Source organism: Hyperolius riggenbachi, chromosome 9, assembly GCF_040937935.1.
Source record: "Hyperolius riggenbachi isolate aHypRig1 chromosome 9, aHypRig1.pri, whole genome shotgun sequence".
NCBI classification, from domain to species: Eukaryota; Metazoa; Chordata; class Amphibia; order Anura; family Hyperoliidae; genus Hyperolius; species Hyperolius riggenbachi.
This window is the reverse complement of record NC_090654.1, coordinates 49,048,334-49,075,122: the sequence shown is the minus strand read 5'-3', so window position 1 is coordinate 49,075,122 and position 26,789 is coordinate 49,048,334. Positions and strand designations below refer to the sequence as shown.

The 26,789-nt window shown below is 43.7% G+C and overlaps 1 protein-coding gene across 1 annotated transcript in view; it reads right to left on the bottom strand.

Moving 5' to 3' along the window:
* COL7A1 (collagen type VII alpha 1 chain) overlaps positions 1-26,789 on the bottom strand; it is a 331,680-nt gene that overhangs the window by 193,318 nt on the left and 111,573 nt on the right. The window contains exons 14-24 of the mRNA XM_068254821.1: positions 21,185-21,337; positions 19,163-19,285; positions 18,692-18,838; positions 12,796-12,921; positions 11,212-11,358; positions 9,085-9,210; positions 8,134-8,277; positions 7,270-7,398; positions 5,344-5,487; positions 4,138-4,263; positions 899-1,045 (exon numbers count right to left, since the gene is read on the bottom strand). Coding sequence (XP_068110922.1) covers positions 899-1,045; positions 4,138-4,263; positions 5,344-5,487; positions 7,270-7,398; positions 8,134-8,277; positions 9,085-9,210; positions 11,212-11,358; positions 12,796-12,921; positions 18,692-18,838; positions 19,163-19,285; positions 21,185-21,337 — 1,512 coding nt within the window. The remainder of the gene's footprint in view (positions 1-898; positions 1,046-4,137; positions 4,264-5,343; positions 5,488-7,269; positions 7,399-8,133; positions 8,278-9,084; positions 9,211-11,211; positions 11,359-12,795; positions 12,922-18,691; positions 18,839-19,162; positions 19,286-21,184; positions 21,338-26,789) is intronic.

Here is a 26,789-nt window from a genome sequence, read left to right as displayed (position 1 = left end):
ACTCTCACACCATTATCAGTAACTTTCACACCATCAAGAGTGAATCTCACACCACGAATAATGACTCTCGCACCATTACCAATGAAACTCCCACCATCGCAAATAACTAACACCATCAGCAATGACTCTCACACCATTACCAATGACTCACACCATCACCAATAACTCTCACATCATCACCAATGATTCTCACACCATCACCAGTGATTCTCACATCATTAGCAATGACTCTCACACCATCACCATTAGCAATGATTCTCACCCCTTCAGCAATGACTATCACGCCACTACCAATAACTCTCACACCATCACCAATAACTCTCACATCATCACCAATGATTCTCACACCATCACCAGTGATTCTCACATCATTAGCAATGACTCTCACACCATCACCATTAGCAATGATTCTCACCCCTTCAGCAATGACTCTCACACCATCACCAATAACTCTCACACCATCACCAATAACTCTCACATCATCACCAATGACTCAAACCATCACCAATGACTTTCACACCATCACCAATACTCTCACACCATCACCAATCACTCTCACATCATCACCAATGATTCTCACACCATCACCAGTGATTCTCACATCATTAGCAATGACTCTCGCACCATCACCATTAGCAATGATTCTCACACCTTCAGCAATGACTCTCACGCCACTACCAATGACTCTCACACCATTACCAATGACTCACACCATCACCAATAACTCTCACATAATCACCAATGATTCTCAAACCTTCAACAATGACTCTCACACCACTACCAATGACTCTCACACACCACCAGCAATGACTCTCACACCATCATAAATGATTCTCACACTGACAACAATAACCGCCTTTTCTCAGCATTGATTCACTCAATAGGGTGAGTGACTTACGGGTTTTAACAACATCGCTGACCTCTTCTCCCTGCCGATTGCCAACCAGTGCCCTAACCTTCACCGTGTACCGCACACCAGGCTCCAGGTTCACCAGTTCAAAGGAGTTGGTATTTCCTGGCACCTCTCTGGACTGCTCTTGACCTCCTGCAATCAAGAAAGACATAAAACACCTGAAATATTTAATGGAGCTCATTAAGCTTGGTTTTGAACCTAAGAATAGCAAGTAAAGCACCTCAGAAACCAGCCTTAATATGATGCTGCACACTGTGGCGACAGGTTCATATGCATCGTGCCGCCCCCTGGCTAGTGACGTACTCCCTGCTGGGCAGAAAGTACGTCACTAGGTTTCCCGACGGTCCATGCATGCACGTCATGCCATGCTCCCGTCGTTCACACTTACTGTGTCACCCATTGACTTGCACTGCTGCATAATCCCTACAGTAGGCACGGATCATGTGGTAACGCACTGCAGACTTTGTGTCGGGAATGCGACAGTTTGGATACTTCCAGCTCACCGCGTCGGAACATGTTGAAGAGAAACTCCGACCAAGAATTGAACTTTATCCCAATCAGTAGCTGATACCCCCTTTTACATGAGAAATCTATTCCTTTTTACAAACAGACCATCAGGGGGCGCTGTATGACTGATATTGTGGTGAAACCCCTCCCACAGGAAACTCTGAGGACCGTGGTACTCCTGGCAGTTTCCTGTCTGGGAACCTTGTTGCATTGTGGGAAATAGCTGTTTACAGCTGTTTCCAACTGCCAAAACAGCATGCAGCAGCTACATCACCTGCCAACAGTAAAAATGTCACCATGTAATAAATATCAGAATGTAAATCAGGGATTTAAAATATTTTACAATGGGCAAACACTGACACATTTATACATAATTATTGTAAAAATGAAGAACTTTTTTTTATTACATTATTTTCACTGGAGTTTCTCTTTAAGTGTGCATAGACTTGCATGGCCCTTGCGGCGGGGGTGCGACGGGGAAGCGTAACGCAGGACGACGCAGCAGATAGGCATAAAAGGGGCCTCAAAGTGTGGTAAAAGTGAATCATTTTTCTTGCATCTTGTTTTTGCTGTTATTTCTTTCAAACGTGCATGTAGACAGTTGATTTTTGTTTCTAATATCTGTTATTTGTAATATCTGTAAATTAATTGTATAGCCTGTTTTTTGTTTGTATTTCTATTGAGTTAGTGTTTTCTTTACTGCCATTGTAGGCAAATCTAACAGGTTTTACATGCCTTTTCTTATTATGTTTATTAAAGGACAACCGTAGTAAGAGGAATTTGGAGGCTTCCATATTTATTTCCTTTTAAAGGACCACTATCGTGTCAAATTTTAAAATTTAAAATACATGAAAACACATAAGTAAAAAGCACATTTCTCCTAGAGTAAAATGAGCCATAAATTACTTTTCTCCTATGTACTGTCACTTACAGTAGGTAGTAGAAATCGGACAGAACGGACAGGTTTTGGACTAGCCCATCTCCTCATGGGGGAAATTCAGGGCTTTCTTTATTTTCAAAAGCACTCCGTGGCCAGCATCTTTACATAAATCTTTTTTCAGGGGTTGCCTGTATATTGAATTAAAGAGAACCCGAGGCGGGGTTCTGAGAATAAAATCCCTATACAGAGGCTGGGTCTGTCTATAGAGCCCAGCCTATGTTGCTATTTAGATCGCCCCTAAGCCCCCCCTGCGCTCTGCAATCCCCCCATAAATAACAGCCGCGCTGCTGACACGCAGCTTGTCAGAGCAGGCTGTGTTTTCCTTTGTAACGCCAGTCTCCGCTCTCGCCCACCTCCTGCATCGCTCCGGTCCCAGCCCGCGTCCCTTCCCTCCCCGCTGATTGGAGGGAAGGGACGTGGGCAGGGACCGAAGCTATGCAGGAGGCGGGGGAGAGCGGAGACTGACGTTACAAAGGTAAACACAGCCCGCGCAGCACGGCTGTGATTTATGGGGTCTCCCTGAGGGCAGGGGGGATTTAGGGGCGATCTAAGTAGCAACAGAGGCTGGGCTCTATAGGCAGACCCAGCCTCTGTATGGGGATTTCGTTGTGAGAACCCTGCCTCGGATTCTCTTTAAGGTCATGCTGAGAATCCCCCCATGGAGAGATGGACTAGCCCAAAACCTGTTGAAATGTCAGATTTCTGGAAAAAAACATACGTTTTATTTTTATTTGTTTATATATATTTAAAATTTTAAGATTTTCGCGATAGTGGTCCTATAAAGCTGCTCCGGTGTGTCATGTGCCACTGAGCCAGCCAATGAAAGGAGAGGAGGGGGTGAAGAGAAAATACCATCTACAGTATTCACTAGTGATGAGCACGAATTTCCCTTAATTATCATTTTGCAATAATGCAAAATCATAACGTGAAATTACTGAAAAAAATTGTTATTCATTTTGTTTGTAACAGTAATTTCATAATCATGCATCATTTTGTGTAATTGCATTCCGACTTTAGCAGATAATAGCAAAGCCCTCATACGTGCTATTGTCACCAAAATTGCAAATTTTGAGTACAAATGTTAAAGTGAACCAGAGAGGAAGCACCCTCATGTATTTTACCATATATATATCAATGGGAACATTAGAGAAAACACCTACCCGGCTTTCTGTTTCATTCTGCACTGCACAGCCTGCTTGTTATCATTCCTGATAAAATCCCCGACTGAGCATTCAGTGTGGCTTTGCTCAGGAATCATTATAGCTCAGTCTGTCTTCTCTCATGTCTTTTCAAGCCGAAGCCTGCCCCCTGCTGGCTTTGCTCAGGAATTTTTATAGCTGAGTCATTATAGCAAAGCCAGACTGAATGCTCAGTCGGGGATTTTATCAGGGTTGATAAGAAGCAAGCTGTGCAGTGCAGAATGAAACAGAAAGCAGGGTAGGTGTTTTCTCTAATGTTCCCACTGATCTATATGGGAAAATACATGAGGCCGCTTCATCTCTGGTTCAGGGGAACAAGTCAAAAACATTTTTTTTTAAACTTTGTAGTTTTTCATAAAATCGATTTTTTAAAAATGCAATGGAAAGAAATGCGAAATTATCCGAACATACACATGGATTCCGTGAAATCAATTGAATTTCCAAATGGTAATTACGTTTGGTCTTAATTGCTACATTTTACGTGAAATTTTGTGTAATCATATTACGATCATCACGATTTCTGAAAAACATTTGTTTCAAGTTTCAAATAAATCAGTTAAGTAGTAGACTGTGCTTACCATCTACAGGGCTCCAGGAAATCCTGTAGGCTGTGGCCCCTTGTACCCCAACCCACGTCACACGTATAATGTTGTTTGGGCTCTCGAAGACCCTCAGGCTTGTGACAGCACCAACTTCTTGTTGTTCTGTGGGGAGAAAGCGAGAGTAAACAAGGAGTGGTGGGAATATTAGGAGGCAGAAGACCAAAATCTGCAAATAAGTCATTTAGCTGTGCACTACAACTATAATAATTATCCTCTATAATAAAACCCCTGTGTCCGTGCGCTATCCCTGTGTAGCGTTGTCCGTGCTGAACCGTTGTGCGCATGTGCGCACTGCGCAGCACGGACAACGCTACACAGGGATAACGTGGGACCAGGGAGCCAAGTGTGCGGCGGGTCAGCGGGCGGCCGGGTCTGCAGCGGGTGGGCGGCGTGCGCGCGCGATGGGTGGGCCCATGCGCGGTGATACTGCGGCGGGGAGGGGAGGAGAGGTGGGAGGTTGGAGGGGAGGAGAGGGGAGGAGAGGGGAGGGGAGGATAGGAGAGGGGAGGGGATTCGACACAGATCTAGAGCCCGTTTTTAAATGGGCTTAGGCCACCTAGTAGTATAATGATACAAAATCTTATTGTGCTCTACATAAAAAAAGAATCAAAATAAATAACAATTGTAATTTATATTTTTCCCTTCAAAAGTTACCGTAAGCATTCCATGTTTAATAATTAATGCAATCCGAATTAATGCAACTCAAGATTTCTGACTAGATCCTTGGGTGATGTATTTAACCTTTTAGCAGCCAATTTTTTTAGAGGCTTGCAAGTGCTCCAGGAAAATTTATTCTAGCACATTTTTTTTCTATTTCGTATTTGTTACATTTCTCTGCTTCTAATTAGTACTGCTGTAATGTGTATTTATGGCCACCTGTCACTAGAGGGCAGTGTGAGTCAATAAGGACTTCTTCTTTCAGCTTCTATATTTAGAGAGAGTAGAGAGAGATCAAAGCATTCCAAGAATGTACAGCTCAATGAGTTTTGCCGACTGAGAGAGCAATGCACATATCTTAAATGAGATAATTCTATTGAAGCTGCTAATGGGTTAAATGGTTGACTGACAACTCCAAAGACAACAGGATGTTTGCAGACACAGTTTCGGAACAGCACCATCTACTGGCTGGAATAGCAACCTGCAACTTTTGTTGTACAAAATGTGAATTCTCTGTAAGTTTACCAGTTTGGGCAGTGATTGATTCTGCTTCACTCTCTCTTGTGCCGATGAGTGTTGAGATGAAGATGGTATAGGCGGTCCCCGACACCAGATCTGTAATATCCACTGACGTCACATCCCGGGTCACTAATCGTGACACTTCCACTCCTAAAATGACAAAAACTTGCATTTTTAGAGTTTAGCGACAATTCAGAGAAAGGGGAAAACACGACTAGAGTGTTAAAGTGTGACTCTACCACTGGCGAGATTGCAAAGATTAATGACAAAACTTACTTCAGTTTGCTTAAATGTCAGCAAGTAAAACAGTTATACCGCAGGGTTAGTAACAGAGACCATAATATAGAAATATCCATACAGGTGAAACGCGAAAAATTAGAATATCGTACAAAAGTGTATTTATGTCAGTAAAGCCTGGTACACACTTTCAATTGTGATTGGCTAATCACTGACTAAGTTTACCACTCCTGTGTAGTATGAGGTCAACAGATATTGAATAATATTAGCAGATTGCATAGGTAAAACCTCATATTGGCCATTCATAATTAAAAGTGTACAAGGCTTAATTGAAAGTGTGTACGTACCTTAAGGGCCCATTCACATTTAAAAGCGCAAAACGGTACCACTTACCGCCGGTGATTTTTCTGTGATTTAACGCAGAAAAATCACTGGATGCATTCTTGAAGCAATCGCGATCAGCGATTCTATATATGTTAATCATGATCGCTTCCGAATCCCCAAAAATGCTGCAGGTAGCATGTTTGGCAACTGCCACTTATAGTGAATCCCCCGCAATCGTCAGAGATCACTGCAATATGCTTACTATTGCGCTAGCACATTTGCGATTAGTGGGAATCACCCTAGTGTGAATGGGCCCTGAGTCTGAACTAGACAGAGATCAGTTAAAGAGAAACTCCGACCAAGAATTGAACTTTATCCCTATCAGTAGCTGATACCCCCTTTTACATGAGAAATCTATTCCTTTTCACAAACAGACCATCAAGGGGCGCTGCATGGCTGATATTGTGGTGAAACCCTTCCCACAGGAAACAAGAAAAGTATGTACCCTTGGCAGTTTCCTGTCTGTGAACCTTGCTGCATTGTGGGAAATAGCTGTTTACAGCTGTTTCCAACTGCCAAAAAAAGCATGCAGCAGCTACATCACCTGCCAGCAGTAAAAATGTCACCATGTAATAAATGTCAGAATGTAAATCAAGGATTTAAAAGCTTTTACAATGGGCAAACACTGACTAAATCATTTATACATAATTATTGTGAAAATGAAGCACTTTTATTACATTATTTTCACTGGAGTTCCTCTTTAATAGCTAAGGAACCATTTGCAGGTGTTTGGGATGAATTAGCTGATTAGAGTGTGACTCTTTGAGCCTAGAATACTATTCTATTGGTCTGAGATTATGATTTTGGGGTTCTGATAACCTGTAACCCATAATCATCAAAAGTATAACAAATAAAGGCTTGAAATATCTCGCTTGGCATGTAATACATCTACTTCATATGTTAGTTTCACATTTTAATTTGAATTACTGACATAAATTAACTTTTGACCATAGTGGATAGGCACCCAAGTGAGGGTAAATGTGTGCTGAGCTGATATGGTGCTGTAGTCCAGCAGCACCCAAAATGTAGAGAGCAGAGATCAGCAGCACCACGTTGATGTATTTAGAGCTCTTTATTGCATAAAAAAGATAAAGCCTAGGACAGTGTGCTAGGTATTGTCTTTTTTGTACAATAAAGAGCTTTAAATACATCTACGTGATGCTGCTGATCCCTGTTCTCCATAAATTAACATTTGCGCAACATTCACATTTTTTGACTTTCACCTGTATGTCACAGACTGATAAACAAAATTACATTTTTTAATCTGGGCATAGAAAGAGGAGTATTCCCAGGACAAATATTGTCACCCACCATCCCTCCTCCTCCAGGTGATCCTGTAGCTGGTGGCTCTCGGTACTGGACTCCATTCCACGCGTAACGTGTTCTCATTGAGGCTCGTGGTTCTCAGATTGGTCACTCGGTCCACAGTGGTTTCTTCCTCTATGGGAAGTGTAAACATAGAAAAGAGAAGGAGTCAGAAGAGACTGAGAGGTTATTTTCTTGTCCTACACTCACCATTTTAATATTGTGGGCAAACACTGTCAGAGAGGCCAGTGTACTGCTTGCATATTGCACTGAATATTACATTATTTTGTAAGATGGCTGCTTACTTACAGACGATGGCCAGGTAGAGAAATTGTAATTTCAAACATAAAAAATTACTCTGCATTAAAGTAATGTCATCTGTCCTCTATAATCGATAAGTTTCAGATCACCCAGCCAGCTCATGGTGAACCAGAACTCTGAGGAGTGGGTAAGGGGCTACAAAGGACCAAAAATCCCTTCTTAAAATGTTATGCAAAACAAAAAAAGGAATGCACTGATGAGAATCTACCAATCTGAAACAGTCTATACGCATGCTTGATTATTGTGGCTCTGTACAATTAACAAGCTGACACATCATTACATTCCAGCGGTTCTGGAGGTGTGCCTAGCTTACAATAACAACAAAGGATGATTTGCATAGTCAGCAGTGATGCATCGTGGGAGACATAACATGCTCACTCCAACTTGAATGATCACAAATACTTTCTGTTTTAAGAAGGCAAACTTTTGTTTTGCTATAATCGATAAGGTTTTGACAGACAGGTTTATAATGGCATGTAAATGTAGACTCTAATTCCATTTAAGGGATATGAGCAAGATACCAGATCTCTACTATGAAAGTGAACTTACCTGTACGGACCGTGAGAGTAGCGGCGCTGGTCTCAGTGCTGCCTATGAGAGCTGTCACTCCAATGATGTACACAGAGCTGCCCTGCAGACCTTCGATGTCATAGGACGATGTGCCTGCTGGTAGGGTTCTGGTAATCTCACGCCCTTATGAACACACAATAAGATTCTCCTTTACTGTTTTGTCATTTCAGAGTCCATTTCTAGAATGATCAGAGAAAGACACCTCTTTGCCAACTAGGTTCCCATTGACCCAACAACTCAAGGTGATTCTATTATGAGATAAGAGTATTAGGTTTGCTAAAGTTATGATTCTGTACACCTACTAAGTGTTCAGTAAAAATCCACTCAGTTCCCAATTAGAAAAAAAAAATTACCACAGTAAGGGCTAGATTTTCCATAAGGCAGTGTAGGCTCATGCCTACAGGCGCCTGATGATAGAAAGGCAGCTCACTCCCAACTCCCCTCCCCATGTGACTCCCTCCCTCTTTCCCTATGCAGACTCCTTGAAAAGCACAAAATTAAAGGTTACTCATCCAGCTCTCAGCATCCCACTGATGAGTTCTCCCTTCAGCCGTGGTTACCTCTAGTTACTTAATACTGAAGATACCTCTGGATACCTAATACTAAGGGGCACCTGTAACTACACCAGGAAGGGTAATTAGAGGAGAGGTGACAGCACGGCCAGCTAGCACATTTGTGGTGTGGGGGTTTGTGGAGAGTGAAGTCAGAACATTTGTGCCTACATGCTCCTGCAATGTAAATCTGGGCCTGGGACCAGGAAATATTACTTTGGGTAGACTGACCCTTTGCCCAGCTATTAATAATACCAACCTCCTTCCTGAATAACCAAAAGGCAAAAATGCATGGAAACAACTTAAAGGGAACCCATATAGTCTGAGAATCCCCTTATAGTTTCTGCAATTATAGGCTTTTAATATCCAGAAATTTTACCATCCGGCAGTCTCCAGGTCACCCTGTATCCCGTAGCACTGGCTACCCCTGTCCAAGTGATGCGGATTCTGTTGGCTGTCGTCTCCACCACCCGAAGATTCGCCACGCCACCTACAACAGTTTCCTCTACAGTCACAGAAGACATGAAACAGACAGTAGGCCTTACGTTAGTTCATTTCACAGACATTTCTCATAATACTGTGAATGTGATCACAAAGCTCTAAGAAAATTGCTTGTGTGTATATATTAAGACATTGAAAAGCTACCCTACACCATTCAGTTTTCATCAAAATTGATTAGAAAAATCCACTACTCTAGATAGATATATATATACTGTATATATATATATATATATATATATATATATATACACAGTATATATATATATATATATATATATATATATATATATATATATATATATATATATATATATATATATATATATATATATATATATATATATATATATATATAAGATTTTTTTGCTCGAATAAAAAAAAAGCTTTAGATTTTCTCATTAAATCTGATAGTTTTTATACAATTTCTGTACAATCTAATCATTTTATTGTATGGTGTGTGGCCACCTTTACCAAGGTAATTATAGACTGAATTATGGATATAGCTCTTCCATAGTGCCATACAATAACATAAGGCTATGAAAGGGACTGAGGCAATCACACATTAATAGACCCAATTTTACCAAACATTGGGAATAAGAACCCTGCTCAAATACTGTAGTTATAGAAAAGGACTTCATCTGAATTTGAAGGAACTCTGCTTTTAGGCCATATATCACAGTGCGTAAAGCACAATATTTTAGTCCCCAAGACCTTTATCAAGGAGCATTTGATAGAGGTTTTGGAGACCAAATGTCATGCTTTTTTTTTTTTTAGTTTCAAAATATTCTAGATGATAAGGGAAAAAGGTATGGGAGCAAATTAACACAAGAAAAGTGCTACGCAGGTGACATTAAAAATGTCTCTGTACAAAGTCTGTCAACCAACTAGGATGCTGAGCAGAAAGGTCATGCTTTTTTGATAGAAAAAATATATATAGATGATATAGGGAAAAAAATGATTCAGAAATAAATATCTGATTGGATCTGTTGGAAAACAGATAGAAGAGTACGCACATTCAATGTTTTTTTTTTAAATCTATTGTTTTTAATCTCTTGGGAAAAAAAGATCATACGTGTTTGGTATAATGGTTCAATCTTACAAATTATTCAATCAAATAAAAAAAATTGATCAGATGGTAAAAAATTGAGTTGGAATCTTGTATGGCCCACCTTAAAGGGAAGGTCCAAGCAAAAAAAAAAAAAGAGTTTCACTTACCTGTGGCTTCTACTAGCCCCATGCAGCCATCCTGTGCCCTCGTAGTCACTCACTGCTGCTCCAGTCCCCCGCTGGCAGCTTTCTGACCTCAGAGGTCAGGGCCGAATTGCGTACATTTTTACGCATTCCAGCTAGTGCAGGAACATTAACACATACATTTTTACGCGTTAGTGGTGCAATGCGTACATTTTTTTTCCTGCACTAGCTGGAATGCGTAAAAATGTATGCAATGTGGCCCTGACCTCCGAGGTCAGAAAGCTGCCAGCGGGGGACTGGAGCAGCAGTGAGTGACTATGAGGGCACAGGATGGCTACCTGGGGCTGGTAGAAGCCCCAGGTAAGTGAAACTCATTTTTTTTTTTTTTTGCTTGGACCTTCCCTTTAAGTGTCTGCAACATTTTCAAGAATTAAAGTTTTCATTTTCAGTTGTAAGTTAAATCTTTTTCTGGAGTCCAAAATGTGTTCAGTAAAATGTTTAAAATTAATGTTTTGTAACATCAAATTTATTTTTCTTATAGGAGCCCATTTAGGCTGTTGACCCAGCCTCCTTTTTTCTGTGTTGAAAAGGAGACTGTGAGAAGAAAGTCGGTTGAGTGCTTAAAATGAAAGATCCAGGAAAAGAGAGCAGCATGAAAGAAGTTCTTGGATTCTATGTAGGAAGCAGTGGGGGATGTACTGTAGAAGGTTCCAAATGAGCATATGTTTGAGAGCAAGGCATAAGATGTAAGAGCATATAAAGCTATCTAGGGGTCTTTATAGGGTACAAATAGAATAAGAGGACAGAGTCCCACCTGTCTTGACATTGATGGTTGCAGGGTTTCCTTCCGTTGAACCCACCACTGGGGTCACTCTCACTGTGTAGGTGATACCTCCCTGAACATCCGTCAGTTCAAATGTTGACTGATCTCCCGAAATCACCTGACTCCTCTCTGTTCCATCTAATCATGGGCATAAACACAAACAGTAAAGTCTTCACATATCTGAGCAAACAAGGAGAACGTTTTGAATCAGGATAATACCATTTATTGGCTAACTTAAAAAAAATAAGAGTAAGCTTTTGGCTATTCCGCCTTCATCAGACCCGAATCACTACTCTATCTTGAGCAAACAAAAATACCAGAATAGTTGTAAGATAGTCTTTTCATAAAGGCCTAATTGTCACAAGAATTCATAGCTGATTTACACTCAATAATGAGGATCAGCTTTCTAAATCTATACAGCTCTTTCTTTGGATAGTCACAGGCCTAAAGTCTTTTTTAAACCTTAACAGCTCCCTTAGACAACTAAACTAGTTATCAGTTAATATGGGTCTACTGGATGCATTCCTCATAGACGCAAAAGCCTTCCAAAATGCTTAGGAAATATGTTGAGAAAAACACAACTATGTGTGCGACAACTTGGCACCAGCAACGAAACCGCCAACGCATGCCAATTGTGCAAGTCTAATATTGTTTGTACAGCCAGGTCATTTAAGCATAGACTTCAGGTGATATTGCAGCTGGGCCTCTTCATAAGGTGAGTACTTTGTGGTTATGTTTTTTGGGGCAAGGCTAGGGTTTTTGCGGACTAGGGAAAAAAAAAAGAGAACATGGCCCCCCCACATTTTATGCTGTACCCACTGTTAAAGGGAACCTAAACTGAGAAGGATATACATTTTTCCTTTTAAATTAATACCAGTTGCCTGACTCTCCTGCTGATCCTGTGTCTCTAATACTTTTAGACACAGCCCTTGAACAAGCATGCAGGTCAGGTGCTCTGACTGAAGTCAGACTGGATTAGCTGCATGCTTGTTTCAGGTGTGTGATTCAGCCACTGCTGCGGATAAAGAGCTCAGCAGGGCTGTCCTGCAACTGGTATTGTTTAAAAGGAAACTTCCATATCCTTCTCAGTTTAGGTTCCCTTTAAGTAATTGTGACCTTTCGCTATCCTCAACTCTAAGTTTTCTAAGGAGCTTGGGGCCCTGGGCAATTGGTCTATGGTAGCACCAGCCCTGCTTGGAAGCAGTATTTCTAGGCCACAGAGAAGAAAATGAAGCATGTGATTGTGGTGTTCATACATCTGGCCCAAAGATATCACTGTTCTATTTGTATTACTGCATAAGATTATCTAGACTGTTGTGGGCCGTTGGTTCCTGTTCTGCCAGGCTAAAAAATACAGAGAGAAGACACTGCTTATGTAGAGTGCTGGTGAATCATTTAAATAAACCTAGTCTCAGTTATCCTGCCTCCGTGACTACTAAAGACAATAACCTGGCGACGAGGATGGCTCTAGCGTAACAGCCTGCACCTTTTCTGCAGTGCACTTTACTGCCTGGATTTAGCATCCTCACCATATCAGGTGGTCTAGAATAGACTCCGAGTAAAGATACAGCTTACCTTCTGAATTTCGTATGAGGATTCTGTACTCTGTGACTCTGGGAACTGCATTCCAAGTGATGCGAACCCGACCTCTCCTTGCATCCAAAATCCGGAGGTTCGTCACGGGGCCGATGGACACGGATTCTATGAAAGAAACAGAATTTATATGACTGGTAGTTTAGAGACAAGCTTGAATCAAGTCCTGTAAAAGTGTCGCCTGGAGAGAAGGTCAGCTATCGGTGAAGGACTGCATAGTATGTAAAATCGATACACATGCAGGCAATAAGCAAAATAGTATTCAGTCTGAAACTAAAGTTATGTTGCTCCTTTCACATGAGTAATACGTTGCCAACAGCTCTAAAATTAATCATTGCTATTTACTGTAAGAAGAGGGAAAAATGCTGAGGGATGTAGGAAATATTATCCAGGGTTGGACACTAAAATGCTTACCCAACATGCCTCCCCCCCAATATACATATTTCTGACAAGTTAAAGAAGACCTGAACTCTTGCACAGCACACAATGGAAAGTCTATATTCCACATATAGTTGCTGAAGTATTCACTTCTCTGTGTTCTGTGCTCCAACGATTAGATCAAAGTGTCTAATTAGCTCTTATAAGCAGCTGTGAATAGACTGCAGGAGAGCTCTGCTGAGGAAGCTCTGGCATACAGTATACACTGAAGCTCAACCCTTTCAGTGCTCCCTAAAAGACATAGAACATGTATACTGTGCTCTTCTCTATTGGCGGACTCAAAGCACCAGAGCCGCAGCCACTAGGGCATGCTCTATAGGAAGTAGCAGTGTTAGGGAGTCTTGCCCAAGGTCTCCTCACTGAATAGGTACTGGCTTACTGAGCAGGGAGAGCAGCGGTTCAAACCCAAGTCTCCTGTGTCAGAGGCAGAGCCCTTAACCAGTACACTATCCAGCCACTAGAATTCAATTATTTCAATGAAAAAGTAAAAACTAGTAAAACTTTTTTATAAATTGTTTTATTTTTAGGATTTCCATGCATTGTAATGAAGAAATTATCATGCTTTGACTAACCAGCACAACTGTCATCTTCGTGTTTACTATTTACCTGCATCAGTGTTTTACTACAGCTTACATCTGGAAATATGCCTGAAGAAGGGGACTAGATCCCAGCAAGCTTCCATCAATTAACTTCATCAGTTAGCCATTAAAAGGGGGGCTGGGAAAAAAGGGCGCAGGCAGCTAGTGGACAAAAAGGGCGCCACCATTCACTCCCATAATAAATATCGTTTAATGGGCGCCGAACAGGAAAAAAGGGCACCGGAGATAAATAACGTTTTACAAATGGCGCCCGGAGATTTTTAATGTTTTATAACTGTGCTTGTGATGATTTACGTTTAGAAAATGCACCCGTGACGAATAACGTTTATAAAAATACTAAACATATTTAACCTATTTAACTAAAACATTATTTAACATTTTATCCCTTACTGTTTGTAAAACATTATTATTCACAAAATAAAGCGATCAGTACGTAACTTGGAAATATATTTTTTACAGTCACTATTTGTAAAACATTATTATCCACATAATAAAGCAATCAGGGGGTGGTTAAGGTTAGGCACCACCAGGGGGGTCTTAGGTTTAGGCACCACGGGGGGGGGGGGGGGGCTTAGGTTTAGGCACCACCAGGGGCGTCTTAGGTTTAGGCACCACCAGGGGGGTCTTAGGTTTAGGCACCACCAGGGGGGTCTTAGGTTTAGGCACCACCAGGGGAGTCTTAGGTTTAGGCATCACCAGGGGAGTCTTAGGTTTAGGCACCACCAGGGGCGTCTTAGGTTTAGGCACCACCAGGGGAGTCTTAGGTTTAGGCATCACCAGGGGAGTCTTAGGTTTAGGCACCACCAGGGGAGTCTTAGGTTTAGGCACCACCAGGGGAGTCTAGGGGTTAGGGATTGGTACAGGGAGGGTTCTGTGTGAGAGTAGGGTTAGGTATAGTTTTAGTAAAATTTTAGTAATACTTATACATATATTATTGTTTTTTTTAACAAACGTAATTATAAGTTTCACTTTTGAAACAGAGAAGACTAATGTTTTCACTATTGCCGATTTCATACATATTATTTAACCACCTTGGCGTTCTATTAAGATCGCCAGGGCGGCTGCGGGAGGGTTTTTTTTAAATAAAAAAAAAACTATTTCATGCAGCCAACTAAAAGTTGGCTGCATGAAAGCCCACTAGAGGGCGCTCCGGAGGCGTTCTTCTGATCGCCTCCGGCGGCCAAAAGTAACACGGAAGGCCGCAATGAGCGTCAGCCGCCTCCGATCCAGCCCTTAGCGCTGGCCGGAACTATTTGTTCCGGCTGCGCTGGGCTCAGGCGGCTGGGGGGACCCTCTTTCGCCGCTGCTCGCGGCGGATCGCCGCAGAGCGGCGGCGATCAGGCAGCACACGCGGCTGGCAAAGTGCCGGCTGCGTGTGCTGCACTTTATTTCATCAAAATCGGCCCAGCAGGACCTGAGCGGCACCCTCTGGCGGTAAAGGACGAGCTGAGCTCGTCCATACCGCTAAGGTGGTTAATGATTTATAGATTTGTAAAACATTATTTGTACACTAGATACAAAACAATATTATCGTTTACACCCCGCGCCCTTTTTTCCCGATGACCTTTTTGTACGTACGCATTAAAAGGTGTTACTTTTATAAGACTTCGTTTTTTCTACCTACTAGGGGCTTGATTCACAAAGCGGTGCTAACTGTTAGCACGCCTGTGAAAACCCCTTTAGCATGTCTAAACAAGCTTTTCGCGCATAAAACTTTATGCGCGTAAAACTTTACGCGCGCACTGCACAGAGCGCAGGGCGCTCCGCGCAAAGTGCCCATTAAAGCCTATGGGAATTTAGCGCATGATCTGATTGAGAAATCCGGTGCTAACCTACTTAGCACCCTGGTTAGCGCGCCTAAAGACTTTAGACGTGCTAAGTAGGTTAGCACCGCTTTGTGAATCAAGCCCTATATCTCATTGGCTACAAAATCTATAAAAGCTGCTCTCCTAGTGGTGAGAGGAATTATCCACCTACTGTAGATGTAGGAGGGAAAACTGCAAACAGCAAACCATACAATTAACTGTTTCAGAGCTGATTTCCTAGAACTACAAATCCACTACAGAGACTGCACTTTGCACAAGTACTGAATAGCTATGTTGGCAGGATGGGATACATCTCTATACAGATCTGAAATGGATTTATGCTCTTTCAGAACCCCGAAAATCTCCAACATTTTACTATGATCAGGCAGCCGCAGGGCTAAACTTGCCATCTGTTCTCAGCACCTAGGTTTTTCTATTCCCTTTCCATATATTGGCCTAGAAGCACTTTTTTAAATAAAGCTTATGTACTTTCATGTAACTCATGTAAATGCTGCACTAGATGCTAAATGTATCATTCAGGATCAGCTACGTTTGGCAGCAGAGGCGTAGCTAGGGTTTTCAGCGCCCGGGGACAAAGACTATTAATGCGCCCCCTAAGGTGAAGGGGCGTGGCCAAATATGGGCGTGGTTATGGGTGGAGCCAAACGTACATGGAGGTTAGCAGGCTCACGCTCACCCACCCTCCCTCAGTAGGTACCTTCCAGCATGTTCCAAGACAAATTCAGCAATCATGAGCTCCCCCCCATCAAGACAAATTCCGCAATCATGAGCAAACATGACCAACTCAGCAATCATGAGGCCCCTAACAAGACAAATTCAGCAATCATGAGGCCCCTAACAAGACAAATTCAGCAATCATGAGGCCCCTAACAAGACAAATTCAGCGATCTTGAGGCCCCCAACAAATCATGAGACCCCCAACAAGACAAATTCAGTAACCATGAGGCCCCCAACAAGACAAATTCAGCAGTCATGAGGCACATAAATAGACAGCATTTCACATAAATAGGCAGAATGCCCCCTTAATATGGTAGACACCTCTCACCTGGCAGCAGTTCCCCAAAATACACTCAATCTGACAGCAGTGGTTCCCCAAAAATAGGTAGCCCCAGTATAGGTGGCCAGCAGTATAGATGTCCCCAGAACAGGTAGCCAGGAGTAGAGATGTCCACAGAACAGGTAGCCAGGGGTATATGTGCCCAGTATATGTAGGCAGGGGTATGTGTCCCCAGTATATGTAGCCAGAGGTATATGTGCCCAGTATATGTAGCCAGGGGTATATGTGCCCAGTATATATAGTCAGGGGTATATGTGCCCAGTATATATAGTCAGGGGTATATGTGCCCAATATATGTAGCCAGGGGTATATATGTGCCCAGAGTAGGTAGCCAGGGGTATATATGTGCCCAGAGTAGGTAGCCAGGGGTATATATGTGCCCAGAGTAGGTAGCCAGGGGTATATATGTGCCCAGAGTAGGTAGCCAGGGGTATATATGTGCCCAGAGTAGGTAGCCAGGGGTATATATGTGCCCAGAGTAGGTAGCCAGGGGTATATATGTGCCCAGAGTAGGTAGCCAGGGGTATATATGTGCCCAGAGTAGGTAGCCAGGGGTATATATGTGCCCAGAGTAGGTAGCCAGGGGTATATATGTGCCCAGAGTAGGTAGCCAGGGGTATATATGTGCCCAGAGTAGGTAGCCAGGGGTATATATGTGCCCAGAGTAGGTAGCCAGGGGTATATATGTGCCCAGAGTAGGTAGCCAGGGGTATATATGTGCCCAGAGTAGGTAGCCAGGCGTATATATGTGCCCAGAGTAGGTAGCCAGGGGTATATATGTGCCCAGAGTAGGTAGCCAGGGGTATATATGTGCCCAGAGTAGGTAGCCAGGGGTATATATGTGCCCAGAGTAGGTAGCCAGGGGTATATATGTGCCCAGAGTAGGTAGCCAGGTCAGGTGTCCCCCTCCCCAGCAGGAGGGGAGCAGCGCAGAGAAGAGGAAGAGCTGCTCTCTCTCCCTCGATGTCCCCTCCAATGTCTGTCCGGGACGGTGCTGGCAGCCGCGGGCGGAACTTACCTCCGTCTCTCGCAGCGCAGGATGGATCTGCCGCTACTCTGGTCTGGTCCAGATCAGAGCAGCGGCTGCGCACCCGAACTTCCGCCCGGCGCTGGAGCGAGACGGAGGTGAGTTCCGCCCGCCGCTGCCAGCACCGTCCCGGACAGACATTGGAGGGGACAGCGAGGGAGAGAGAGCACCTAAGGTGAGGGAAGGAGGGGGGATATGGCCCCCTTTCCCCACCGTCCGCACAGCTCTCTCTCTTCTCTGCGCTGCTCTCCTCAGGTCTCCGCAACAAAAAAAAAACAACAAAAAAAAACCCCCGAAGCTCAGCTGGGCGCCCTTGGGGACCCGGCGCCCCGGGGCACTTGTCCTACCCCGACCCCCCCTAGCTCCGCGCCTGTTTGGCAGTTTCCGCGTACCACTGGGGGGCTCAAAACACAGCGGGATGAAGGAACAACGGGGAACTGATGCCAAACACTTTTTTACTAGGTAGCATTGGCTAAACGAGACGCCAGCAGAAGCACAAATAACATTTATATTGTGCTTTTCTCCTGGCGGACTGAAAGCACCAGAGCTGCAGCCACTAGGGCGCGCTCTATAGGCAGTAGCAGTGTTAGGGAGACTTGCCTAAGGTCTCCTACTGAATAGGTGCTGGCTCACTGAACAGGCAGAGCCAAGCTTTGAACCCAGGTCTCCTGTGTCAGAGGCAGAGCCCTTAACCACATGTGGACAGGCCCTAATAAATGAGACACTCAGTAACATGACACCCAATGCTCTAAAGAGGAAAGAAATTGAAATAACCAGGGTAATCAGTTGTGCTTCACTCACAACTGGCTGAGGTCTGAAATCGCCCGTGGCTTTCAGTGTACTCAAGTGTGATCCCTGTCTTACAAATGTCCATTTGTAATCGTGTGCATTTAAATGGGATTAATATTAATTCATTAGGATTGTGAATTACCTGTCCGGACAGTAATGGACACAGGAGAGCCCTCTCTTCGGCCAATCAGCGCAGATATAAACACGTAATAGGTTATGTCTTCCTGGAGATTATCGATAACGACTGCGTTTCGGGTGCTGGGAACCCGTATTGTTCTTTCAAAAGATCCTGCAAGAAATGTATTTTTAACTTATCATCCATTTTACTTTCCTAGATTGTGTTATGTCTTTATGATAATGTCAGTAACTGTAGTCTGTCAGACACTGCAGTCAGTAGCCTTTCTGAATGACCACTCTGAGAAAATTACTTGCAAGATGTTGCACCACAAAAACAACAATGCATTGCCCTTAAAGCTTCACCAAACGATCTGGGATAAAAATTTCAGTGACGCGTTCACTTCCTCTGGGGTTAGACAGGCCTGCATAGGGATGGGCGGAGCTTCATCAGAAGTTTCGTCAGAGAAAAGACCTAGTTGCAAATGATGGTACTTACCATCAGTGCTGCGAATGACCACCTTGTATTCAGTAGCACCTGCTAGCGCAGTCCACGACAAACGCACCCGCTTGCCAGTGGCGTCTACAATCCGCAGGTTGGTGATAGTTCCGATAGGAGGATCTGTCTCCGTTAAAAAAAAAATTAAAAAAAAGACAAAAACAAAGATACAAATCATGATTACAATAACTAAAAGCCTTAACGGTTTAGGACGAAACAGAAATAACACAAGTTTCTCAGTGAACATAAAGCCTGACTATAAACATAGCTGTAAATATATGATCTGATAGCCCAGGAAGCGGAATGTTACCTTTTTGGTGTTCAGTGAAGCTTCTACAACTAAAAATCCTGTTTGTTTTTTGTTTTTAATGTTGTCACGTGAAACGAGGAACCTGAAAGAGTTAAAAGCAGGCTTTGCAGGTATCGTGGCTGCTTCAAACACAATAGCTACCCCAGCAAGCTTATGCACTGCTGCTGCATGGCTTTGAATCCTTATGATATTCAGACGACCAGGCAGTGGAGCACACAGAGAGTGGTATAAGATGATTGCAGCCTGATGCTCTGGAAAAAACAGTTCTACATTAAGTGGCTGGTAAAGAGCCTCCTTGCCTCATCCTTTGAAAGTGATGTATTATTAGACAGTAAATAACTAAGGAGATTCTACTGTCCATAGATAAAACATAAGCTCTGCCACTCAGTGCCTACACAGACAGAACTAGGAAAGGGGATGTTTGGGTGCCCGCTATTTGTACCCGTATTTTGCATTACGGGCAGCCCTGGCGCGCTTCCCCACATAGCCGTCATTTATATTTAGCTGTTGGAAAATTTTTATGCACCCGAACATTTTTAGGGGGTTTTTTTGGATGGGAGGGATTAATTTTTTTTAGGGGGGGAAGAGGCGGATTGGTGGGGGAATGTAGTTAAGGTTAGGTGTGGGTGGGGTTAAGGTTAGACGGGGGAGAGGCAGCTAAGTTCAGATGGGATGGTGGTTAAGGTTAGCCATGGGAGGGGGCACAGTTAAAGAGGAACTCCAGTGAAAATAATTTAATAAAAAAAAGTGCTTCATTTTTACAATGATTATGTATAAATGATTTAGTCAGTGTTTGCCCATTGTAAAATCTTTCCTCTCCCCGATTTACATTCTGACATTTATTACATGGTGACATTTTTACTGTGGGCAGGTTATGTAGCTGCTCCTAGCTGTTTTGGCTGTTAGAGACTGCTGTAAACAGCTAATTCCTGTCTGTGAGCCTTGTTACATTGTAACAAACTGCCAAAAGTACCGCGGTACTCAGAGCTTCTTGTGGGAGGGGTTTCAGCACAAAATCAGTCATACAGCGCCCCCTGATGGTCTGTTTGTGAAAAGGAATATATTTCTCATGTAAAAGGGGGTATCAGCTACTGATTGGGATAAAGTTCAATTCTTGGGTGGAGTTTCTCTTTAAGGTTTCCTGAGGAAAGAGGGGGTTGGTTAAGGTTGGGCATTCAGTTGGAGCCGAAAAGGCTAGGCATAGGTAGGGGGAGGGTTCAGTGTGAGAATAGGGTTAGGTTTGGCTGTAGTAAAATATTGGTATATATTACCTTTATCTTCTATCGTAATTAGCACTGCAAGTGCAGAATATCGGTAAATTTGCCGATATTGGCTATTTCTGGGTGCCCAAATGTTTAGGCTTTTTTTTTATGTACGCCTTTTAAACATGTTTGTAGCAGAACCTGGCTAAGAAAAAATATTTGTCACTAGATTAGTGTTCACCTTTGTGATATTTTTCTACAGGTGACATACTTACAGTGCATAGTACTTAAATTTATCACTGGCATTTAAAGTTTTGCTCTTGCAGAGTTAAAAATAAAAAAAGTAGTCACATGATTGCTGCAAAGTCAATCCTTCATATTCATCCTGGCTCTGTGAGTATAACAACATCCATTAGCCCCTGCAGAGCCAGAATGTGGGAAATGATCACGACAGCTGCCACTCACACAGACAGACATCGATAGGTTTGCATTAAGTACGGCTCATCTCACCAGTCTCGGAGGTGGTCGCCGGTGTTGCCACTTCTCTGCCATCGTACAAAGTGAAGAGAGTGATTCGGTATTCTGTTCCGGGCCGTAGTCCAGTTATGTCGTACTTATTGGCGGTGGTGGGAAGATTCACAATCTGAGGAGCCTTCGGACCACCTAAAGCAGCGTTTCTCAACATTATTATGAGCATGTGTCATCTTTGTTAAAGACGGTGTTAGCCAAGTACCCCCTGCTGTGACTGAGTAACATCATGATCTCCGCACGCACTCATTTCTTAAGGTTCGTACAAACGTTCAAACAATCTGCCCAACTATCTTCTAAACTTGGTCTGTTTGATGATAGTTGGACATGTGTACAGCTGGCAAAAAACAAGATGATCAAGTGATAACAGGTTATTTGCCAGATCAACTGGTGGATCAACCTGCCCAACTATCCTGCAGGTTGGTCACGTGCATTCAAATCTTTTGAACAACTGTTTAGCTTGTGTGCATTGTATTTAAGTGAGTTGGTTGTTTAGTTGGTTGGAGTGTGTGCACATACTTGTGTAAACAACTTGTTGTGGACGTGTGGACTTTTTTTTGTATGTATCTGGTGGAGTGTTGATACTTCCTCCCGCCCCATAAACACGTCTAAGTCCCACGCTGTCCTCCCACGGTCTGCCGTTCAGCTGCAGTAGACCCTTGACTGAGCCTGTTAACGGGTCTCACCACGGCTGAACGGCAGACCGCGGGAGGACGGTGTGGGACTTAGATGTGTTTATGGGGCGGGAGGAAGCCCTGGGTAAGTATCACAGCTTTAGTTTACTTCATCTCTGAGTCTCTTTAAGCAAGTGCCTACAACCTGGAGAGAGTCTAGGAGCCTGGTTGATGCTAGCCCCCAACAAATCTTACCAAAAATCAAGGTCAAGGATGTGTCCAAATTTGCTACTTGCCTAAGGCCCCATTTTTACTGGACTACAGTGCTGATATCTTTTATTTGCACTGGTTTGAAGGGATTGAATAGCTTTTTCATTTGATTTTTCATTTATTTATTATGTTCAGTACTAAAAATACATCTTGAAGGATGCCTTACCCAAGGTAAAGTGACCTAAGGTAAGCATGGTGGTATGTTTATGCCTACATAGTTCGGGGCATTGTCTGTTCTCCTCCTTGTCACCCCCAGTCCCCGTAATCACTCCTTGAAAATTCAAAGCTTAAGACAGGAAGAGGTGGGCTTGCTGCAATGTTCCCTTCTTTCGCGGACATTAAAAAAGGGCTCCTGGAAATGTGGGCGCCTACAAAAACCGATGGTAGAATATCGTTAAAGGTACTGATATTCTGTTACAGTGAAAATGACAATAGTAAAATACAGGATAGTATCCATATTTTGCATTGTGGGTGCCCAAGTTTCCCACCATTACTGATATTTCAATGGACGCCCAAACTTCAAATTTCCTGCTTCCCTCCTATCATCCTTCATTCCTTGTTCTAAAGAGGAAGGAGTGGGTTGGGGAAGAGGAGAGAGCATCACCGTAAGCAGGGAAGAGGAGGGAACATCACAGTAAGCAGGCAAGGGGAGGGAACATCACAGTAAGCAGGCAAGGGGAGGGAATATCACAGTAAGCAGGCAAGGGGAGGGAACATCACAGTAAACAGGGAAAAGGAGGGAACATCACAGTAAACATGGAAGAGGAGGGAACATCACCGTAAGCAGGGAAGAAGAGGGAACATCACTGTAAACGGGGAAGAGGAGGGAACATCACAGTAAACAGGGAAGAGGAGGGAACATCACAGTAAACAGGGAAGAAGAGGGAACATCACCGTAAACAGGGAAGAGGAGGGAACATCACAGTAAGCAGGGAAGAGGAGGAAACATCACAGTAAGCAGGGAAGAGGAGGGAACATCAGCAGGGAAGAGGAGGGAACATCAGCGTAAACAGGGAAGAGGAGGGAACATCACAGTAAACAGGGAAGAAGAGGGAACATCACCGTAAACAGGGAAGAGGAGGGAACATCACAGTAAGCAGGGAAGAGGAGGAAACATCACAGTAAGCAGGGAAGAGGAGGGAACATCAGCGTAAACAGGGAAGAGGAGGGAACATCATCGTAAGCAGGGAAGAGGAGGGAACATCACCGTAAGCAGGGAAGAGGAGGGAACATCACAGTAAACAGGGAAGAAGAGGGAACATCACCGTAAGCAGGGAAGAGAAGGGAACATCACAGAGGGAACATCACAGTAAACAGGGAAGAAGAGGGAATATCACCGTAAGCAGGGAAGAAGAGGGAACATCACCGTAAGCAGGGAAGAAGAGGGAACATCACCGTAAGCAGGGAAGAAGAGGGAACATCACAGGAAGCAGGGAAGAAGAGGGAACATCACAGTAAGCAGGTAGGAGGAGGGAACATCACCCTAAGCAGGGAAGAGGAGGGAACTTCACCGTAAGCTGGGAACATCACAGTGAGCAGGGAAGAGGAGGGAACATCACAGTAAGCAGGGAAGAGGAGGGAACATCCCTGTAAGCAGGGAAAGGGAGGAAACATCACAGTAAGCAGGGAAGGGGAGGGAACATCACAGTAAGCAGGGAAAGGGAGGAAACATCATAGTAAGCAGGGAAGAGGAGGGAACATCAAAGTAAGCAGGGAAGGGGAGGGAACATCACAGTAGGGAAGGGAACATCACCGTAAGCAGGGAACAGGAGAGAACATCAAAGTAAGCAGGGAAGAGGAGGGAACATCACCATAAACAGGGAAGAGGAGGGAACATCACCATAAGCAGGGAAGAAGAGGGAACATCACCGTAAACAGGGAAGAAGAGGGAACATCACAGTAAGCAGGGAAGAAGAGGGAATTTCACTGTAAGCAGGGAACAGGAGGGAACATCACAGTAAGCAGGGAAGAGGAGGGAAAATCACCGTAAACAGGGAAGAGGAGGGAACATCACAGTAAACAGGGAAGAGGAGGGAACATCACCATAAGCAGGGAAGAGAAGGGAACATCCCAGATTCCCAGTAAGCCAGCAAAAGTAAATTTTTTCAAGCAGTGATTATGGGTAACATGGGAACGGTGAGAGGGACAGACAATGCACAAAAATATGTGGCTAGAACATGAGAGTACCTCTGTGCTTACCTTAGGTGTGGTTGACTTGGGTCACTCACATGTACTTTAACCAGCTGGGCGGTCTGGACGAGCTCAGCTCGTCCAGTACCGCCGGAGCCTGCCGCTCAGGCCCTGCTGGGCCGATTTTCTTCAAATAAAAAGCAGCACACGCTGCCGGCACTTTGCCAGCCGCGTGTGCTGCCTGATCGCCGCCGCTCTGCGGCGATCCGCCGCGAGCAGCGGCGAAAGAGGGTCCCCCCAGCCGCCTGAGCCCAGCGTAGCCGGAACAAAAAGTTCCGGCCAGCGCTAAGGGCTGGATCGGAGGCGGCTGACGTCAGGACGTCGGCTGACGTCGATGACGTCACTCTGCTCGTCGCTATGGCGACGATGTAAGCAAAACAAGGAAGGCCGCTCATTGCGGCCTTCCTTGTTTATTCTGGGCGCCGGAGGCGATCGGAAGAACGCCTCCGGAGCGCCCTCTAGTGGGCTTTCATGCAGCCAACTTTCAGTTGGCTGCATGAAATAGTTTTTTTTTTATTAAAAAAAAAAACCCTCCCACAGCCTCCCTGGCGATCTTAATAGAGCGCCAGGCAGGTTAAAATACTTCATTTCAGATGTACTACAGTACTGTGGAAAAGTTTAGGCAGGTGTAAAAAATGCTGTAAACTAAGAAGGGTTTCAAAAATGGAAGTGTTTATTTCCATCAAACAACAAAATGCAGTGAATTTGTGAACTGGTGGCGCCGTAGTATGGCAGCCTCAGCTCTTGGCTTTCAGACATTATGCCTCCATCCTTCCATAAACCTGTATGAGCCAAAACCAATTCCAGGTACTTGGCATGAGCAAAAGAGAAATCTAAATCAAATCAATATTTGGTGTGACCACCCTTTGCCTTGAAAAAAGGAACAATTCTTCTAGGTACATTTGAACAGAGTTTTTGAAGGAACTCAGCTGGTAGGTTGTTCCAAACATCTTGGAGAATTCACCACAGATCTTCTGTGGATGTAGGCTTCCTCCCATCCTTCGGTCTGTTCATGTAATTCCAAACACACTGAATGATGTTGAGATTCAGGCTCTGTTGGAGCCATACCATAACTTTCAGGACTTCTTTACGCTGAAGAAAGTTCTTGATGACTTTAGCTGTATGTTTGGGGTCGTTGTCCTGCTGCAGAATAAATTTGGAGGCCAATCATACTCCCTGATGGTATTGCATGATGCATAAGTATCTGCCTGTATTTCTCAGCATTGAACACACCATTGTTCACACAATGGGCTTGATTCAATAAACGGTGATAACTCATATCACGGCCGTTTTCGCACGCATTCTTTGCGACCGTGTGCTAACACAAAAATGCGTGCGAAAACGGCCGTGATATGAGTTATCACTGTTTAATGAATCAAGCCCTATGAGTGTTTTCGGTTTGTTTTTTTTAAGCACTGGCGATTTTTGAAATCGCTCTAAAAGTGCTTGTGCAATGATTTCCTATGAGAGTGTTCATACTTGAGTGCTTTGCTTGCTATTGAATTGCAAATGCGGCTCCTGTACCATTTTCTGTGCATTTGTTTTAAATAGAAAGTACAGGGAAATCGCAAAGCGCTTGAAAAAAACATTTGAATTGCAATTTCCCGATCGATTTAATGAATAAATACAAAGAGTTCACTTCCTGATTGTCATCAGGAAGTGTGAAAATTAATCGCTGAGCAAAAGTGCTTAGAAAAGCGCTTACGAAAGAGCTGGAAAAGTGCTTTGAAAAGCGCTCACTTAACCTTAATGCTGACCAAATCTCCAACTTCATTTGCAGAAACGCAGCCCCTAACATTCAAGGGAAGGGACCTCCACCATGCTTCATTGTTGCCTGCAGACACTCATTGTACAGCTCTCCAGCCCTTTGACTCACAACTTTCTTCTGCTACAGCCAAATATTTCAAATTTTGACTTATCGGCCCATAGCACTTACTGCCATTTTTCTGCACCCCAGTTCGTATGTTTTCGTGCATACCTGAATCGCTTGGCCTTGTTTCCACATCGGAGGTATGGCTTTTTTTGCTGCACCTCTTCCATGAAGACCACTTCTAGCCAGACTGCTCTAGACAGTAGATGGGTGTACCTGGGTCCCACTGGTCTCTGACATGTCGGAGCTGATGGCACTGCTGGACACCTTCCAATTTCGGTTATAAGCTTGATGTGTCTTTCATCTGCTGCACTAAGTTTTCTTGGCTGACCACTGGGTCTACGATCCTGAAACATTTCCCCGTTTCTTTGTACTTCTTCAAAAAGCTTGAACAGCACCTCTTGAAACCCCAGTCTGCTTTGGAATCTTTGTCTGGGAGAGACCTTGCTGATGCAGTATTGATTTGATATAGATTTTACTTTTGTTCGCTCACTTTGCATTTTGTAAATTGATAGCAATAAACAATCATTATTTATATTTCTGAAAGCATTCCTTGTTTACAGGATTTTTTCACACATGCCTAAATCTTTTTGCATAGTACTGTTTATCTAAAAACAACATTGGCAAAGCACTACAGTGTACG